The 20,930-nt window shown below is 41.1% G+C and overlaps 1 protein-coding gene and 1 pseudogene across 3 annotated transcripts in view; one reads left to right on the forward strand and one right to left on the reverse strand.

The window, feature by feature from the left end:
• The window catches only part of NSL1 (NSL1 component of MIS12 kinetochore complex), a 59,366-nt gene that overhangs the window by 10,368 nt on the left and 28,068 nt on the right, over nucleotides 1-20,930 (reverse strand). Inside the window, exons 5-6 of one of the 3 annotated variants that reach the window (XM_014834901.3) lie at nucleotides 19,683-19,750; nucleotides 16,620-18,147 (exon numbers count right to left, since the gene is read on the reverse strand). The exons of 1 other annotated variant lie outside the window; for it this stretch is intronic. In XM_014834901.3, the coding sequence (XP_014690387.1) occupies nucleotides 17,869-18,147; nucleotides 19,683-19,750 (347 nt within the window). In that variant the 3' untranslated portion in view covers nucleotides 16,620-17,868. Of the gene's footprint in view, nucleotides 1-16,619; nucleotides 18,148-19,682; nucleotides 19,751-20,930 lie in introns of those variants that run through there. One more of the 3 variants, XM_014834902.3, reaches the window with a different exon arrangement.
• Nucleotides 11,257-12,670, forward strand: LOC106827122 (serine/threonine-protein phosphatase PP1-gamma catalytic subunit pseudogene; annotated as a pseudogene).

Genomic DNA, 20,930 nt, shown 5'->3' on the forward strand with positions numbered 1-20,930 from the left:
TTAAACCTATGTGATGTACTTCTGGCTTAACTAACCCAGCTGTGTCAGTGCCTCGCTCTTCCCCTGTTGAGTTGGTCCCTGCCTGCACATTTTTGCCCATGCCTTTCCCTCTGCCTTGAGAGGTCCTGGTCAACCAAAATCCTACTTATGTTTAAAATGTGGCTCAAATGCTCCCTCTGTGGAGACTTTCTTGGTCATTCCAACTGGAGGTGATTGCCCTTTCCTATTATCCTATAACATCCGTCATAGGACAGGTGCATGACTTGGTGTCACAATGCACACATCCAGGGAACTACTGGGTGGCCTCGTGTCAGTGGTTCAGGCCAGGACTGTCCTGTGTTTCTTCCCATCCGTTTCTTGGCTTGTAGGCAAAGTGCCTCTCTTTATTAATATTCTAGCTCACGGTCATTATTGTTAACATTCTGTCTCAAATTCACCAAAAGTGGTATATTAAACAGACTGCCAATTTGTTGAACAGAAACATGTATCACCTACACAACAGATTCAGAATACTGATAAATTCATACTGCGAAGTGAATTCTATACACATGTCAGTTGGATATGGGAGACGAACTATTCTGTCAATAGCAAAACAACTGAAAAAAAGGTATTTAAGAAATCTGACTTGTTTTACTGTAGGTGGAAGTGGGCAACATTCCACTGAGTTTTGAACTTAAATTTCTTCAAGCTAGGTGATAGTTTCAGTACACTGTATAATATAAAAAGACTTAAAAAAACAAGTCTAGATAATTCCCTGTGTTATTTATTTATTTTTCTAAGACTTTATTTTTCCTTTTTCTCCCCAAAGCCCCCCAGTACATAGTTGTATATTTTTAGTTGTGGGTCCCTCTAGTTGTGGCATGTGAGACGCCGCCTCAGCACGGCCTGATGAGCGGTGCCACGTCCGTGCCCAAGATCCGAACTGGCAAAACCCTGGGCTGCTGAAGCAAAGCGCAAGCACCTAACCACTCAGCCATGGGACCAGCCCCTACCAATGTTATTTTTAAAGTAAGAATTTCCAGGCAAGTTTCATAAAACTTACCTACAGAAAAGTAGCCCTGAATTTTTATATCTCATATGGGTGCCATTTCCTGTACCAGGAAATTCCAGTCTTTATTAAAAATCAAACTATAAATTTTTAAGTCACAGAAGACTAGGAGACATTTTTTAAAATAAAGATTATCATCTAATTATAAAAATGAAACATTTATTATAGAAAAATTAGAAAAAATAATTATTATTGATAATTTATAACAAACTATACATTAAATTAATAAATCCTTAAAATACTTATGGTTACCGTCCATAATCCCTTGACCCAGCAATAACATAAGAGGACCTTGGTGAGATTGTTCTAGATCTTTGTTGTTCTTATCCAGGCAAGGCTATACCTGCTCTTTTTTTTTTTACTGAAAAGTCTGGACCCACCCTCACTGTTCCAGGACTTCGTAATACTGATGATCAGCAGTTCTTCATGTTTATTTTCAGTTCCACAAGCTGTTCTTCAAACCCATTTCCTCTGGTTTTCTCCCCAGCAGAGGCAGAGAAGTGTTGGTCTCTCTTGTCTGCCTAAGAATCTTCCACAGAACTGGCCCACTCCACCTTCAGCCTGCTCTTCTCTGGAGTGAATCAATCAAGTGTCTTCCTCCTTGGCATTTGAGTCTCATTTTCCAATTATCTGATCACTTTGAGGTCTCCTTGCAACCTTCTCAGAGGCTGACAGCGAGGCCTATTTCTCCTAACAACTCGTTGACTTGGTTATTTGACACTCTCCTTCCTGATCGCAGGGGGCTGGATCAGATGACTTTTGGGGGCTTCCTTTCCCTTCTGACTTTATGTATCTCTTCGTGGGGCTTGGCTTAGGATTCTGCACATGGAAAATATTTAGCAAGCTTTACTGGCTGTCTGACTCAAGAGTGTAGTTCCTAATAAGAGCCACCAACAGTAAAGGCAGTTCCAGGAAATCGTGGGTTACTCAGTGGTGGTGGATCAAGCAGGGAAACAACCCAGGCCTCCTGCCCATTTCCTACTCACCGCTCCCCACATTCATCACGAAAAGAATGATCCCAAAGAACAGTCCTTGCCCCTTGCAATGTGTTCCTTGGTGAGGGACCCACCCTGAGGATTATGTTCTTCAAGGAGCTCAGGCTTCGTAGGAGATGCTTTTCAATGTGGACTGGAGCTCTAGGCAGTTGGGATTCACCCGGGTTTCCTCCTCCTGGCTTCCATGTTTCTTTCCAAGGAAGTCACTTTTAGACATGGTGGCATTGAGGCTGTGCATCACTGCACCCTGGTACCCTTGAACCTGGGAGATACAGCCTTGTTCGTCCTGTGCCTCAATCTGAACCCCTCTAGAAGTAACTGGGAAGCCAGAGGGGGTGAGTAACTGGGAGCCTGAGTGGTGAAAGGACAGTGAGTCTCAGACTCAGTAAATGCTCAACCTTTTGAGAATTCTGGGCACTGCCAAGCTTTTGCAGACAGTGGCTGGACTCTTCTGTCCAACACCTTCCCAAATTGGCCCTCCATTGTTTGTGAATGGTTATTCACTACCCCTTTCATCCATCTGGCTCTTGTGTCTTGGATTTTTTTTAAGGTCATATCACTTGCCCAGAATATACCCAGTCAACCTCTATCTTCTCCCATCATTCACAGGCTTCCAGAAACCACCTCTTTCAGGAAGTGTTCCCTGAATAACTAGAACAATGAAACCTCCTGGCCTCCCTCCACACTAACCACTCTCCTCAAAGAACTTCCCCTTTGTTTCCACAGAACCTGAATAGTGTAACTTATCTATTAGTTTAATGTGTGTTTTGAGTACATTCTCAGGAAAGATATAAGAATAGGTGATGCCTTTCGAGAAGTAGGATGGTGTCTAACTGATGTGCAAATGACCCCAACACATCAGAGCAGCCAATAAGTGCTAGGGCTACAGGTGTGACTTGGCAGGTAATTTCTCAGACTCTGCCTTCTGAACCTGAACGTCTGCATTTCCAGTGATGCTGCTTATATGTGCAGCATTAGCCAGATGCTTCGGTAGTAGTCATTCAACAGATGTTGACTGAGAACCTACTGTGAGCCAAGCACTGTGTTAGACAAAGGGGATGTAGTGCCCATTGAAAGTTTTTAAGACCATTGTGGTGGCCCACAATGGCCCATGCCTCTCAGCATTCATGCCCTTGTGTAGCCCCCACCCCTACTCTTTCTTACGTCTGAGCTGGCCTGTCACCTGCTTTAAGTAATAGAATATAGTAGGGGCCAGCTCCATGGCTGAGTGGTTAAGTTCACGCGCTCTGCTTCAGTGGCCCAGGGTTTCACCAGTTTGGATCCCGGGTCTGGACCTAGCACCGCTCATCAAGCCACGCTGAGGCAGAGTCCCACATAGCAGAACTAGAAGGACCTACAACTAGAATATACAACTACGTACTGGGAGGGGTTGGGGAGAAAAGAAGTAAAGAAAAGATTGACAACAGATGTTAGCTCAGGCCCAATCTTTAAAAAAAAACTAATAATAAGTAATAAAAATGATGTTGTGTTGCTTCCAGGCTTAAGCCCATGAAGACCCAGCAGTTTCTACATTGGTGGTTTGGGGAGCTCTGAGCTACCATGTAAGAAATCCAGCTACTATGTTGCAGAAGTCATGTGGAGAGGCCACTGGAAAAGGAGAGGCCCTGAGACCAGAGGGAAAGAGAGAGACGCTTAGCCATCCCAAGTCCACCTGAACCCAGCCTCCAGCCAACTCACCAACTGAATGCAGCCACGTGAGCGACCAGCAGCAAGACCAGCAGAAGAACCATCCAACTGAGCCCAGCTCAGATTGCAGAACTCTGAGCAAATAACCATTTGATTGTTTTTTTTAAGCCACTATTTGGGGGGATGACTTGTTATGCAGCAATTGATTACCAAAAAAACCTCCTATAATTCCTGAAAACAGGAGAAGAGTATATGATCTTCCAAAGTGGCTTCAAGATATTTTGATCAACCAAATGCTTAGAAATTTCATAATCAAGCAGAGTTATGGTAGCAATAGGCCTTTAAAAGAACTAGCCCAGGGGCTGGCCCAGTGGCCCAGTGGTTAAGTGCGCACATTCCACTTCCGTGGCCCGGGGTTTGTCGGTTCGGATCCCGGGTGCGGATATGGCACCGCTTGGCAAGCCATGCTGTGGTAGGCGTCCCACATATAAAGTGGAGGAAGATGGGCACGGATGTTAGCTCAGGGCCAGTCTTCCTCAGCAAAAAGAGAAGGATTGGCAGATGTTAGCTCAGGGCTAATCTTCCTCAGAAAAAAATTTATATATGGCGCTCAGGACTGGCCTGGAGACTCCCAGCTGTGCCACAGCCCTCTGTTTCCAAGCAGGGCCGTGCTCCTCTCCTCAGAGCTCAGCCTTAGACATAGAAGGCCAGGAGGGGACAAGGTTTAACTGGGGAAACAAAAATAAGTCCGTTTAAATGTTTTCAAAACATTAACCTTGTAACAGACAGTGCATAAATTTGGAAAACATACAATTTCTAGAAAACTAAAATTATTTCTTTTATAATTTAGATTAACATCATACACATGCCACCAAAGAGAAGGACGATGAATAAAATGAGTCGCACATATTTCTCCAAAAAACTTGATGACTTGACTGTCTGGAGGTTGCTTTGAAACCTTACTATTTCAGAGCTTGCCCATTCAGAATTTCTTCTAACCGTAATCCTGAACAGGCAGGACTGTTAGCTCCCCACAATGAAGGAATGGTTGGCTATGAGGATGTACAGTGCCCAAGCAATTAACAGCAAAAGGACATATTGAATCTCCTTAAGATAATCAATTGCTTGAAAGCACTTTGGGCAGTTTCTTAGATGCTGCTGTTACCTGGGAATATTAGCTGTTCATTCACTCCTGGGAAATTTAGAAATGTTTGTTGTTACCATACGTCACTAAAAAAAGATTGAGAGGGAGAGAGAGAGAGAGGTGGCTGCGGTGTAACAGCGAGGACATCTGAGACCCAGGGCAAGGGCCTTTACTGTGTACTACCGGGAGAGGCTGGAGGTGGGGTTGGAGTCAGGCCATGTCGCTCTGCTGGGTGTAGTCCGCAGACTTGGGCATAGGTAGCGGTGCATACCCTCTCTCACCTCCATCTCTGCATCCTGAGCATGGAAATGGTAACAGCCCCACCTCATGGGTTGTTTTGAGCATTAAATGAGATGACGTTTGTGAAGCTCTTAGCGTGTTCCTGGCACATGGGAATCACTCAACAGAGGGCAACTACTAGTATTTTATCACTCTTACCTTCAGCAAATAAGGTGATAAGACTCCATTTAAACACGTATAAGAAAGTATTTTTGTACGATTCTGGGCATATAGTGGATTCGTTGTGTGCTTGTTTTAAAAATATGCTGCTTTAAACAGCTTTATAATTCACGCTATTTATTAATGGCTTTTCACCCAAATTTGCTACTCTGTTACAGCCGTGACTTTGCTTCATCTTTTCCTTTTCTTTGGGTGCTCTTTTATCTTGAACTACCAAGAGTAGAATAAATGGTGAGCTCATGCAGCTAGCACAAATCTGACATTATGGGTTTGTTTAAACAATTTTTTCAAATCAGATTTATAGGGAGATATGAAAGAGAAAAAGAGTATTGTTAGAAAAATGGTTTCTGAGAATTCTGAGGCTCTGATCTGATGCATTAAATAGTGAAGGGAACCACAGGCTTATCTGCACATCTTCTAGGCCATTCGATGAGATCTCCGGAGAGTGCGATGCTTCCCAGACAACATGGGGCAAACTTGATCATCGTCCCTTTCTTGGCCACATCTCAGTCCGTCCCTCTTCTGTTTCCTCTCTCTCTGACTTGGATAAGAGCTGGGAGGGAAAGGGTTCCAGGGCAAAGCCCCCAGCAAACTGATTGCAGTGTTTCCGGGAGAGCAAGCCTGGGAGTGCTAGGGGTGGAGGGTGGGGCTCACAGAGTCCATCACGCACAGACAGCTGTGCAGTGTTTATTTATGTTTTTGAACCTTTGTTCCTTTTGAGTGTGAAGACAAAAGAAATGAGGATTTGTTTTAGTATGGAATATTTCTAGAGAAGCAATTGTTCATCAAATCTGATAATTTCCTTTAAAAGAAAACTTCTTGGGTTGGGCTTATAACTAAGAGAAATTGAAGTGAGTATTAAGATTTGCCAGTAAATTACAGGAATTTCTTAGTGCTCCATTGTAGTTTCCGAAACCAGACAAAACAATTTCTCGTAAGCAGCTAATTCCACAGACACCTCAAAACCCACGACTTTCACCCTCATCTTCCCTCTGGGAGCCTGGAACCCCACAACGGTACAGAATTGCCCCCCTCTCTTCTGGGCCTTTCCTTCCACCCTATTGGATTTCCAGCTGCCACTGACGTCTCTCATGAGTGGCAGATTGCTTGTGGGCAGGGTCTGTGCCTTAGTTTACACCTGTATATCCCCACAGCTTAGCACACTGTTTGGATTCACTGAGTATCTATAGAATAAAAGAAGGCGTGATTACAAAAAATGATCTTAAAATATTGTTTGGAATGTGATTGGGAACGTGATCATGAGGCTCTGGAGCTGGGATGTGTGGAACCTGGAGGAGAGGTGTCCTACCAGTTGGCCAAATGTTTTTCTACCCCTGCCATCCCCTAATTTCTACACCCTCACAGGATCAGAGGTGGGCAGACGCGGTGGATACAGAATATGACAAAGCCTAGAGAATTCATACCCCCACTTATTTTAACCTTTTTCCCACTAAGTTTTTTTAACAGGAGAGGAAATGAACCAAGACACGCAGGTCAAATCTTCCCCTCTTCTCCTTTTCCAACCTACTCTTCTGGTGGAGATGCTCAACTGTAAAATGGCTCAAAAGAAGAGGAGCTTCCAATGCAGGAACAAAGGAACAAGCGGGCTTGAGCCTGGGAAAAAGCCACTGACCCAGCTGGTACTGCAGGGGGCAGGGACGGGAGGACTGAGCGCTGCTGGGGTGAAGTGGGCAGCAAGGACCCTGAAGGGGGAGGGTAACCACAGGCTGCTTCGTGGAGGAACTAAACCTCAGAAGAGTTTGAAGGAACGAAAAGAATGAAATGCTCAAGTCTCAGATACTTACTGACCGGTGAAGAGGGGCACGGAGGGGATTCCCATCGAGGAGACACCAGGGGCAGAAATGGACAGAGAGCTCCAGGGCCATCATGGCAGATGTGGGCCACAGAGCCACACATGGGGGCAGCTGGGAAGGCCTTAAATTCCGTGACTAGGTATGAGCCCAAAGGCATGGGAGCCATTCTCTCAATGAGGCCAGTTTAGGTGATGACAGAATGAGACAGAATGACAAGGCCAGACAGTCTTGTCTAATTTTCCACAGACATGGGAACCAGCTGGAGCAGGGGACCCTGAGGAGAGAGGTTTCCTTCTGTGGCTACCCCACGTCACCCAGAAATCAGAGGAAAAGAGGGTCAGAGAGCAAATGCATCTGCTAGCACCGTGGAGTCAATCTGAGGGATGTGAATGTCATCCTCTGCTCTGATGTCCTCAGGGATATGGGGACAAGACTTAAGCATTAGGAGCCAGGAGACTCTCGAATTCTGATTCAGCTGAGTTTCCCAATGATTTGCCCTCAATCCTTTAAATCCCAATCCCTGACCACCCCTCTCCCCACCACCCCGAAATAGTAAGTCCATCTTCTAAGTTCAATTAAAAACGAATATGAAAGCCACAAGTCATTAATGCCTGAGATTGTGATCTAAGGGAACTGACAAGTTAGAAATTTGCAAAATGAAATCATTTACTCATTTGACTAATATTAGCGAAGGGCCCACAGGGTACAAGCAACGTAGAGATAACAGCAATGAATTATGGGAGGACTCTTCATCCCCGAGGCTTCAAATGAATATAATATTAATCTCCCCAAATCTTTTCATATAAAATCCCCGCAAGCCCTTCAGTGGTTCTCTAGAAAGATATTTTTTTCTTTATTTTTGTATACAGAGGCTTGATAATAGAATCTATTTGCAAAACAAATGGTCAGGGGGAGGAAAAAAAAAAAACTCCAAAGAAACCAAAACTAAAACTCTTAGCTAAAAACAGAAACTACAAGTTTTATCTGAAATATACTGAGATAATGGAACTGAAACCCTGTGACAGCCTCTGGGGTATAATTTGTTTCTTAATTCTCAATGATAAGAAAAGTGGAAGACAGTGTCAATGGTAATTCATGTTCACTTGCATATGTGTTACAGTTTTAAAATCATTTGAAAGTCAAATTTATTTTTACACAAGTAGTATATGAACATTATTTAAAGAATCATGGCTTATAACAAAAAATGTCGGTCTCTTGGCCCACTTCCCCAGCCTAGGTTCATCCAGAAAGTTAACCACTGCCCACTCTCTTAACTGTTTTTTTCTGATATATACTGAATAATACCCATAGTGTGCTATCTTTTGATTCAGCTATTTTAGAGATTATGCACTGACTTTCAACTATGGCAAAGATTTCACTCTCCAACATTCCCATTTTGTGGCTGATATTCAGATGATCATACAACTCATACAGTTACAACCATATGAGTTGTTTCGCTATTGCAAAATGAACTTCTGTACTGGTGGATACGGAAGCTTCCTCCGTGCACCATCCCTGCCACCCTGGCTGCTCCAGTTCCTGCACTGGGATACCCTAGACTTCCGCAGGACCCAGCAGCTAAGGGGGCCCTCCAGAACCCTGTTCCAGTGCTTTGACCACTGTCCATTCTGACTGTCCCGTGTCTGTGCTGTATGGGATGAATTCCCAGTCCTCTTCCCCTCCTCATACAACTGTCTCAATTATTTATTGAATTCAGATTTGGCGTCTTCATTATTATGTGTATATAAAAATTGTACACCGTGGAGGCAATTTGTAACTATGATTACATTTCTTTTCTTGTGCAATTTTCTGCTGTTGCTATAGTGAATAATGGCCTGATTCGTTATTTGTTTCTTTGAACATCTGAAAATGATAAAATATCTCCTTTATACAATTTTCCAGGTAGTTAAAACTATCTCTTGTGTTGTCAATTATATTTTCTCCTCCTGACCATCTCTCTTTTGGTGTCCGACATGTTCATATTCCAGCCTGGTCTGACTAGACTGTTCTGCAGATCTGCTGAATAGTTAGTGTCCTGTGGACTTGAGTCTGCTCCTCTCTATCTTGGAGCCTTTCTTTCCTACATCCCATGACTTCTTCTTTTTTCATTTACCCTTTAAAGTGGAGCACATTCTCTAGCAGTGCCCCCAAACTAGATGCTTTGGAGATAAATTTTTTTTTTTAAGAGATTTTGCATGTCTAAGAATGGCTTTTGGCTAACCTCACACCTGATTGATAGTTTGGCTGGGTATAGAATCCTAGGTGCAAATCATTTATACTGAAAATTTCCAGATTGTATTGCTTCAGAGACTTCTAGATTCTAGAATTGTTGTTTAGTAGTTTGATGCCATTCCAATTCCCCCCTCTGCCTTTTTTTTTTAAAGACTGGCACATGGGCTAACATCTGTTGCCAATCTTCTTTCTTTCTTCTCCTTCTCCTCCTCCTCCCCCTCCCCCTTTCTTCCCAAAGCCCCTCTCTACAGAGTTGTATACTCTAGCTGCAGGTCCTTCTGGTTGTGCTATGTTGGATGCCACCTCAGCATGGCCCGACCAGTGGTGCCAGGTCCGCGCACAGGATCTGAACCAGGAAAACTCTGGGCTGTGGAAGCAGAGTGTGCAAACTTAACCATTTGGCCTCAGGGCCAGCCCCCAATTCCCCTTTCCTTATGACTTTTTTCCCTTAGTGGAAACTTTTAGGAACTTCTCTTTATCAAACTGCTCTCAGTGAACATATCTCAGTAACACGCCTTGGGGCAGGGCATGATTTTGGTTTTTTGTTTCTTGTCTTTTTTCATTTCTTATGCTGAACGCTCAGTGGCTTTTTCCATCTGGACTCTCAGCATCCTTCAGTTCTGAAAATGTTTCTTGTATTATTTCTATTTCTTTACTCTCTTTGAGATACACCTCACATACTATACAATTCACCCATTTAAAATGTACAGTTCAATGGGCTTTGGTACATTCACAAAACAACCATCACTATCAATTTTCAATCATTTTCATCACCCCCAAGAGAAACCCATACCCATTAGTAGTCATTCCCTATTCCTCCCACCCTCTGCCTCCCTCCAGCCCTAGGCAATCACTAATCTATTTTCTGTTTCTATAGATTTGCCTATTCTGGACATTTCATATAAATGGAGTCACAGAAAAGAGTCTTTTGTAAGCGACTCCTGTCACTTAGCGTGTTTTCGAGTTTCATCCACATTATAGCATGTACCATACTTCTTATTGCCAAATAATATTCCATCAGTCGGATATACCACATTTTATTATCCATGCATCAGTTGATAGATATTTGGGTTGCTGCTAAAAACATCCATGTACAAGTTATTGTGTAGACATGTCTTCAATTCTCTTAGGTTTAGACCTTGGAGTGGCATTGCTGGGTCATACGGTAAGTGCATTGTTTCTTTGATAATTTTGACTCCTCTTTTTTTTCTGCACTCTCCTTCTGGAAAGGATATCAATTAGACATTGCACCTTCTGCATTTATTCTCTTTATTCTTCTCTTTTCTAATTTGCCATTTCTTAATCTTTTTCTTTTACTTTTGGGGAAATTTCATATTATCTTCTAGCCCTCCTACTGAATTTATTTCAACTTTTACACTTTTGGTTTTCAAGAACTCTTTCTTGTCTACCAAACATTCTTTAATAGCATTTTTTTTTAAATAGATGCAGTATCTTCTCTTATCTCTGGGAGGACAGTAATTATTCTGGCACTTTGTTTTGTTTTTATCTCTGTTTTCTTTGAGATCCTATTTTCTCTTTGGTTTTTGTGTGCTAGTGTTTGTTTTCATTCATTCACTTAACCAATATGCATTGAGAAACTATCATATGCCAGACACTATTCTAGGTGCCTAGGATACATCAGAGGACAGAACATTCCTGCCTTTGTGGGACTCACAGATTTTTGGTCTGTTGTTGGAGACTTCCCTCAAATATCTGGTGAAACTCAATTTGTATGTGTGTGTGCGTGTGTTTTAGATAAAACTTAGATAAAATGCAGAAATTTTAAATGCATAGCTCAGTGAAATTTTACATATGTACACAGTCATGTGAGCACCACTCAGATCAAGATGAAGAACATTTCCTTTACCCAAAAGTGTTCTGTGACCATCCCCAGTTAATATCCGCCCCCCCGTAAGTAACCACTATAGATTAATTTTGCCTATTCTGTGATTTCATGCACAGCATGTACTCTTTTGTGCCTGGCTTCTTTCATTCAACATAACGTCTGAGATTTATCCATGTTGTTGTGTGTATCAATAATTTTGGGTTTTGCTCGTGGTTCCAGTGAGGAGAGGAGGGAGCAAGGAGTCGGGTGATTGCAGGGGACTCGCCATGGTTGCTGCCACAGCCACCACCACTGCCTCTGTGCTTGTGTCGTGGGAAAGAAGGTGTGAGTCCCAGGTGCGAGCCAGCGGTCACACCGCGCCAGGAGGGACTGGGGTGGGAAGGTGATGGCGGAAACAGATAAACTCAACTTTGACAGCGTCATCCAACGGCTGCTGGCAGTGAGAGGTCCAAGCCTGGCAAGAATGTCCAGCTACAGGAGAATGAAATCAGAGGACTCTGCTTAAAGTCTCGAGAGATCTTTCTCAGCCAGCCTATCCTACTAGAACTTGAAGCACCACTCAAAATATGTGGTGATATCCAGGGGCAATACTATGATTTGCTTCAACTTCTCGAGTATGGTGGCTTCCCACCAGAAAGCAACTACTTGTTTCTTGGGGACTATGTGGACAGGGGGAAGCAGTCGTCAGAGACTAGTGCCTCTTAATGGCTTCCAAAATCAAACATCCTGAGAATTTTTTTCTTCTCAGAGAAAACCACGAATGTGCCAGCATCAATAGAATTTATGGATCTTATGATGAATGTAAAAGAAGACATAACATTAAACTATGGAAAACTTTCACAGGCTGCTTTAACTATTTACCAATAGCAGTCATCATGGATGAGAAAATACTCTGCTGTCATGGAGGTTTATCACCAGATCTTCCATCTGTGGAGGAGATTCGGTGAATTATGTGACCAACTGATGTACTGGATCAAGGTCTTCTTTGCAATCTTTTGTGGTCTGACCCCAATAAAGATGTCTTAGGCTGGGGTGAAAATGACAGAGCAGTGTCCTTCACATTTGATGCAGAAGTAGTTGCAAAATTTCTCCTTAAGCATGATTTGGATCTTATATGTAGAGCCCATCAGGTGGCTGAAGATGGATATGAATTTTTTGCAAAGAGGCAGTTGGTCACTCTGTTTTCTGCACCCAGTTATTATGGCAAGTTTGATAATGCAGGTGCCATGATGAATGTGGACAAAACGCTAATGTGCTCTTTTCAGGTATTAAAGCCTGCAGAGAAAAAGAAGCTGAATGCCACGAGACCCGTAACACCTCCAAGGTACGATCACAAAGCAAGCAAAGAAATAGATGTCATCTTGACACTGCCTGGTTTGGACTTGTAACATACAGTGTATAATCTCCATTTTAAAACTGTCATGTGTATTGGTCAGCTTGCTCAGATAGTGTGTTTGTGGGGCCCCCCTTCCATTTTTGACTTGATGAATGGCACCTGCTGGTTATAACAGCAAATGACAAGACTCTCCACTCACATGAAAAAATGTTTAGTTTTTTGATTCTCTATTCCTTTTGCAAACAACTTTAATGATGGTGTTAAAGCTGTGCACCCTAGGGCAGTTTATCCTAAGGGCTAAGTGTACAACTGATCTTTTTTTAATTCAGTTCAACCCATGAATAATGTAAATGCTAATTTTCTTTAGGATATGAAGAGAGCCCTAGGGTGCTCAATCTCTACATGTTATTGTCACAAAATGCATACTGTTGATACAAACCACTATGAACATATTTTTTTTATTTTTAAATTTTGTTTCAAAGGGATTGCTTTTTTTCTCTCATTGTCTTGTCATGTACAAACTAGCTTTTATAGCTCTCAACATTAGGAGTAACTTCCAACCTTGCCAGCATCTCTAGTATGATGTATATTAAAGCACACTTTCCCCTACTGTATACTAAAGATGATGATTAAAGCCATTATTTAAAAATAATTTTTTTCTAAATTCCTGTGTAGTATTTATGCGTATATGCCACAATTTATCTTTTCATTCTACTATTGATGGATTTTTAGGGTGCTTCCACCTTTTCAGTATGCCCATTCATTTTTGAGAGTGAAATACATAAATGCTCCCGGAAGCTCTAAGGGACTGGGGCTTAGCGACTAGATGGCTGCACCGTGGAGTGACTGGATCAGCCAGCTGGGCATGTGGTTGGGGACCTCCAAATATCACTCCCTGTAAATCTTTTCTCTGGGGTTGTTCAGTCTCTCGAAAGAAGGATCATCCCAGTGTGTGAGCGGGGCGGCCAGTATTCTGGAACCTCAAGTCTTTCCACTCCAATGCAGAATTTCATTTTGACCATTTTTCGCTCTGCGTTTCACCCTTACTCTCTAGGGCCTCTTTCAGTTGTTCTGGAACACACGCTCCTTTGGCAGAGGCAGTTACTGACAGTGAGTGGAAGGGATGAGGACACTAGCTCATTTTCAGGCTCCTCCACCTCACGTCAGCCTTTTGTGGTGTCCTCCATTTTTCAGTTGTCCAGATTCTAGGGGCAAATTGGATTTCTCTTATCAATGTCTCTCAGCAGACATTTAAGTTTGATTTCTCCCTGATCTGATAATTTATTATTCTTTCCTCCATACATTTTCCTTCTTTATATGCTATCGTTTGGGGCGACATACCTCCTGGTTTCATCAAAACATGAGTGTTCCTTTTTTTTTTTTAAAGATTGGCACCTGAGCTAACAACTGTTGCCAATCTTTTTTTTTTTTTCTGCTTTCTCTCCCCACATCCCCCCAGTACATAGTTGTATATCTTAGTTGCAGGTCCTTCTAGTTGTAGCATGTGGGACGCTGCCTCAACGTGGCCTGACAAGTGGTGCCATGTCCGCGCCAGGATCCGAACCAGCGAAACCCTGGGCCACCACAGCGGAGCACACAAACTTAAGCACTCAGCCACGGGGCCGGCCCCTCCTCTTTCTTGTTATTGCTATTTTCGGGTAAATGCTACACAGAGGAAAATGGATTCAATAGATTTCCACTTCCTTTCCCCTCCTTTGTTCAAGTTAATGGCTCCTTATCACCAATCCTAAGAAGTACAAAGTTCTTAAGAGCTGAACCTCTCTCTTCAGGTTCACCTGTAGCCAGTCTCTTTAGATGAGCGAAACCCATATACGGAGACGTATCTGATGGTTCTCCAACACACCACGCACTCTCACAACCACCTGCCTTGGCAAATTCTCTTCACACTCCTGGGAATCTTCCCCCCTGATTATTTGCCTAAAATATTCAGACTGTTCAAATGTCACTTCCTCAATGAGATTTCCATGTCTTCTCCCCAAAGTTCCCCATGCAGACATCCATATAGCATTTGCTGCGTCACCTAATCATTGTTCACATGCTCATTTTCCTCACTAGAATATGAGCTTCTTGAAGACAATGTTTACCCCATGAGTTTTCATTTCCTTTATCAAACCAAGTAATAATAGTGCTTATAGAATGCTATGTACACTATGTGCCAAGAACTAGTCTAAGGACTTTATATCATGAATTCATCTACTTCTCATAGTAACTCTATGCAGTAGGTAGTATCATCACCCCCGTGATACATATGAGAAAACTGTACCACAGAGAGGTTACGTACTTGCCCAATAGCATTTAATAAAGGTAGAGCAGAAATCTGAACCCAGAAGATCTGTGGCTCAGAGACTATGCTCTGAACCTCTCTGACTTTTGAACTGAGTAGGTGCCTAACATGTATTTGTTGAATGGATGAATAAATGAATGAAGGCAGATAGGGAAAACCCAAGGCTTCAACAGAAGGCAAAAAAACTCAGTCTTAGGGGCCGGCCCTGTGGCCGAGTGGTTAAGTTTGCGCGCTCTGCTTCGGTGGCCCAGGGTTTTGCCGGTTCGAGTCCTGGGCGAGGACATGGCACCGCTCATCAAGCCATGCTGAGGCGGCATCCCACATGCCACAACTAAAGGGACCCACAACTAAAAATACACAACTATGTACTGGGGGCCTTTGTGGAGAAAAAGGAAAAATAAAATCTTTTAAAAAACCTCAGTCTTAGAGATAGGTACATTTTGAAGCAAATAAAAAGTCTGATTTTATTGACTTTGTTCTCTATGCAGCCCAAGCCATAAAGACCCAGAGAAAGAGGTCTAGGGTAAGATTTCTGTTGTCTAGTGTTATGGACTGAATGTTTGTGTTCTCTCAAAAACCCTTTGTTGAAGCTCCAACTCCCAGTGTGGCTGTATTTGGAGATGGGACCTCTAAGGAAGTAATTAAAGTTAAATGAGGCCATATGGGCGGGGCCTTGATCCAACAGAATTAATATCCTTATAAGAAGACACTAGCACTCCCCCATCCCCCATCCCCCACGAAGGAAGAGAGACTTTGCCAGAAACCGAATTTGCTGGCACCTCGATTTTGAACTTCAAGCCTCCAGAACTGTGAGAAATTACATTTCTGTTGTTTAAGCTACACAGTCTGGGGTATTTTGTTACAGCAACTCAAGCAGACTAACACAGATTTTCCTTCACTGATTTCAGGAACCAGCTGCTTTTATGGTGTTCCTTCCCCCTTGGAACTGGATTTGACCTTCTTGTGCTATATTTTTTGTGTTTGTTTTTGTCAAAAAGAAATTTTAAGACTCTATCCAAGCCAGCCTTCTTTTTATCATAGGGAGGTCAACATTTGATTTTCTGTTTCTTCCTTCAACATTCCCTACGACTACAGACTTTCTTACTTTTCATCATCTTAGCTAGCTAGTTCTTTGTCTAAGCAGAAATTCAATTTCTCTCCTTAAAAGTGTATACTTATCCAATGTTACTATTGACATTAGCCATGTCTACCCTAGTTAATAACACTAATATACTGTCTTTCCCAATGGTATTTCATTTGGAACTCTGCTCTAACTGTGCAGTGAAACTTTGGGCTCTCAGGGATTTCAAGTTTCAACTGTCTGGGGCTTTAAAATAAAATAAACTTTTTTTTCAATTATAAAAATTTCCAAACATAAGACTAGAAAGAATATATCACACAGATCCATCATTATCAAGATTTTTGCCTCATCTGCTTAATCTATTTCTTTTCCTCTTCTTTTTTCTTTGCTCACATATTTCAGAGCAAATCTAAGACATTAAGTCATTAAACTCTAAAAAAGGGAGACATTTTCTTATATAATCACAATGCAATTATCTAAGCTAGGAGAATTAATAATTCTTTCATTTACAGGCTTTTGAAGTGAACCAATTCATATAGAATTTTATACTATGAAAAATAGGCACTGAATTAGAATAGTAACACTCTGTAGCTTCAAAACAGTTTTAAAGTGAAATTTAGTATGTGCTGAAATGCAGGGTCCTGACCTGCCATCCAACTAAAGCTGACTGAGAATGCCTGAGACAGCTCCTAAAAACACACAGTATCAAGACTTCAGTCTTCGTACATTATTTTAATTAAAAACACACTGCAGTGTACAAATATAAAGATCTCAAATTGTAACATTAAAATACAGAGAGCATAAAGTGGCTTTGTAAGTCTTCTTCACCGAGACAGACTTTCTGTCACATTTAGACATTTATGATTATTAAGATATAACAAACAAGAGAAGTACAGATTTCCCAACTTCATGATTAGCAAATTCCTCTGCAAATGAATGAAGGTACACAGTCATCAAAAGGGGAAAGAGCTGGCAAGTTAGACGGCCCTGCCTACACTATACTAATGTGAGCAGCAGACACAATAAGAGCTCTAAGAAACTAGTTAAATGTTAGAAGTAGAGGCAACACAGCCTTCTCAGACTTCTACCAATGATTATATCCTTGACATAGAAACATCCTTAAATGTAAAAGAGTTCAGTGCGACTGCATCTACAGTTACTCCACAATGACAATTTGTTAATGCATTAACCTGATATATATTTTTGAACTGGAATCATCTAAAAGAATTAATGAGAAATCCTGAAAAGAAAATATTAGTCGCAAAGTCAAATTATGTATAAAAGTTAAAAGGTCTACGGAAAACAAAAAGGTGGGCCAGAACCAGTGGCTACATGCCAATTTTTATTTCTAAGAGAAAGTCTTGCACAAATGACAGTCTTCTTTGTCTTACAAAGCAAAAATTAAAAATCCTAAAATTAATCCTACAAATCCAAATTAGCTGAATTTGGAGTAACAACGTCAAAACCAATCTTGTCATCTCCATGTTAACTTGATAAATCAAACAGCATCAAAAACAAAATCAAAAAAACCACTGCACTGGCTCCTGTGCAGGACTAACGATTACTCCCAGCACTTAAAGACAGACAACTGCTGCACAGTTCTTTTTAAGAAAGACGTATATCCAAAAAACCCAACAGAATATGTTACTCATGAAATTCCATAAAAGCTGAAGGGCAGCCAAGAATGGATGGCATCTAAGGACAGCAAAAGTTTGCACTCTTAATGCCCACTCATGGGCTTTGTGCCAATATTCAAAAACCATTCTTTTCATTGGCTATAGAGGAAATAGCGAGGAAAGAAACACAATATGACATCATATGCCAGAACAGAGCTACTATACTTCTATAAAGAATCACCAAAGAGTTATTTGTTGTTGTAAATGGAGTTCTGTCTAAGCATTAGGCTATAATCTAAATGCTGATAGTGCCTAATTTCAACTCCTCAGATAAACAAAAAGAGCTTATGTATCAAGATTAATTCTCTTTGGCCGCAGTGGATACCATTTTCTCTGGGGACAGTCTTTACTTCGCTTTCTTTTCAGGACTATGTCAGTGCTTTTCCTGGTAGAAGTCTCTGTTGGCGTGGTCTCTATTTGTGTTATAAAGCTCTCAGGTTTAACATCTGCTTTCCTATAACAACCAGAAAAGACTTCTTGGTGGACTCTCTGGAGCTGGATAACAGGCTGCATCTTTAAAACTTGGGAGAATCCATCTCCTTGTTCAATTAATGCAGGCAAGGACTTAAAAGAAAAAGAAAAACCAAAAAAAGTCATATGCAACATTAATCTCAAACAAACACACAGAGACAGACGCAACACTCTAAAATTTTAATTCTTTGGGTCAAGGCTTTTTCTAAGACCTAATTTTCCGCATCATAGATATTCGACTATACCTTAAAATATCAGTTTTGGCTGAGGAATTTTAGCCAAAAGCTAAGACCAAAAAGATTAGTTCTATTCCTATAATGCCTGGTAGTAAATAACACTTTGGCAGAACAGGAGACAGAATTTCAGAGCTAAGGATTTAATGTCTGAGATTACATATTTCAGGATAGTAGTATTTTAGAAATCTTAATCATTGAGAGCAGGGATCAGCACATTTTTCCTGTAAAGGGCCACACAGTAAATATTTTAGGCTCTGGGGGCCTTACATCTTTGTCACAATTATCCAACTTAGTCATTGTAACGTAAAGAAGCCATAGATAATAAGTAAATAAATGGACATGGCTGTGTCCCAATAAAATTTTATTTACAAAACAGGTGGCAGGCTGGATTTTAGCCTGGCCCATTCCTGATCAAGAACATGCTAAGAGAGGGCCGGCCCAGTGGCACAGTGGTTAAGTTCACATGTTCCACTTCGGCGGCCTGGGGTTAGCTGGTTTGGATCCCAGGTGCGGACCTATGCTCCACTTATCAAGCCATGCTGTGGCAGGTGTCCCACATATAAAATAGAGGAAGATGGGCACAGATGTTAGCTCAGGGCCAGTCTTCCTCATCAAAAAGAGGATTGGTGATGGATATTAGCTCAGGGCTAACGTTCCTCAAAAAAAAGAGAACATGCTAAGAGAGAAGCATGAGCACCAGAAAATCCTGGAATCAATACAAACCACAAAAGAATGTTATAGAAAATTATCACAACAGGCGAAATTTGGAAGGAGTTTAAAAATAATTTTCATATACTAGAAATCTAAATGTTTTCCTGTTTGGGTCACATAAATGTCAAGAATATAAACAATTTTATTGTAATAATATTAAGACTCCAAGTTGGATATGCAGTATAATATAGTGGTTGAGAGAATAGGCTCTGGAGCCAAATGTCCAGGCCTTAAATAAATCTTGGCTCAGTTATTTATTTGGGCAATCTACTTAGCCTCTGTAAAACAGGGAAATAGCAGTACCCATCTCATAGGGTTACTGCAAGGATTAAGTGAGCTAATATAATATATGTAAAGCAGTTAGATGCTGCCTGACCCATACTAAATGCTCACTAAATGTTAGCTGGTATTATTATCCAAAATTGTTTGATGGACTGCTAACTCTCAGAACTCAAATATACAACCAACCTTTAAAGCAGCCAGGTATAATGCTGGCACAAAATAGGTGCCTAATAAATGGTAGTTATCCTGAATGTTACTATCACTTAATAAATTCATTAAAGATCTATTTAAAAGACTGAGAATTCCTGTTACAACAGACTAAACACACCTGGATGTTGAAAGCAAATACCTAGTTATACATATTGGTCATTTTAAGATTTTTTAGCGTGTAGCTTTTACCTTCATGACTTCACTGATCTCCTTAGCTACTGTTTCTCCTCTGCATTTCAAATTTTCCATACAAGAGGCTGCAAAGAAATGGTCAAACAGTATTTTAGGTTTTTTACCTAGTACCAACTCATAACAGATGCGCAGATGCTATCTGGAGAAAAACCTATTAGGACTATTCACTTTAGCTCAATCTTTCTTAGAATACTCTGTAATCTATCAAAACAAGTGTCCTATTAAATTTATCCAGCTAAATAAAAAGACTGGGAAAATACTAGAACAGTAGAGTAAAACTAATACTTATAAGCATAAAATAACAGATAACAAGAGTTGACTGCAAGTAGTCTTAACACCGTGTGCTCCTAAAAGAGAGACTGTTTGTTCTATATATTATCTACCGCTATGTTGAACATTCCCAAGCACTATCATCACATTTTAAAATAAATATAGGCTAATATTTGATATTTGTATTACTCTGAATTTTATACAAGTAAAACATATTTGAACTTAGAATATACAATCACACTGCACTGAGGACACCTAGATGGAATTTTTGGAAAACAAACACCTAGACTGGATTGTCAGTAATATTAATTTTTCTTTCCTTACTTCCTTGATCTTTTCTGATTCCTAATACATTTCACTTTCTTCCAATCTTTGTTACAAATGTTCATGGCTACTTCATAACAGAACTGCATATTTAATAACACAGAGGGATAACAATCCTACCAAAACTCCAAGCAAAACTGGAGATAAGAAAAATCATTTCATTACAAAATCATCTACCAATTAGTTTTGAGAAGAGTAGTTCTCACCAGAAATTTCTTAAAGTCTAAGCAAGTACATAACTGTGTTAGGAGGGCCATAGCTTTGTTGGCCTCAAGAGATTGGCCAATAAGCCAAGCAAAGGATTTCTTTCATAGCTGCTGTTTTTCTTTTCTGACTTTCCTTAGCTCAAAAAAGTGAGAACATAATTAGAAAAAAAGGAAATGAATAGCAAAAGCAACTGAGAGAAAAAGGGCACTCAAAGAAGGGGAAAGCCAAAGGCATCATGATGGCCTCAGAAAAATGGTTCTTAACTTTTTTTTTTTTTTTGAGGAAGATTAGCCCTGAGCTAACTGCTGCCAATCCTCCTCTTCTTGCTGATGAAGGTTGGCCCTGAGCTAACATCCATGCTCATCTTCCTCTACTTTGTATGTGGGACGCCTACCACAGCATGGCTTGTCAAGCGGTGCCATGTCCGCATCCGGGATCCGAACC

This window comes from Equus asinus, chromosome 25 (genome assembly GCF_041296235.1).
Source record: "Equus asinus isolate D_3611 breed Donkey chromosome 25, EquAss-T2T_v2, whole genome shotgun sequence".
Classification (NCBI taxonomy): Eukaryota; Metazoa; Chordata; class Mammalia; order Perissodactyla; family Equidae; genus Equus; species Equus asinus.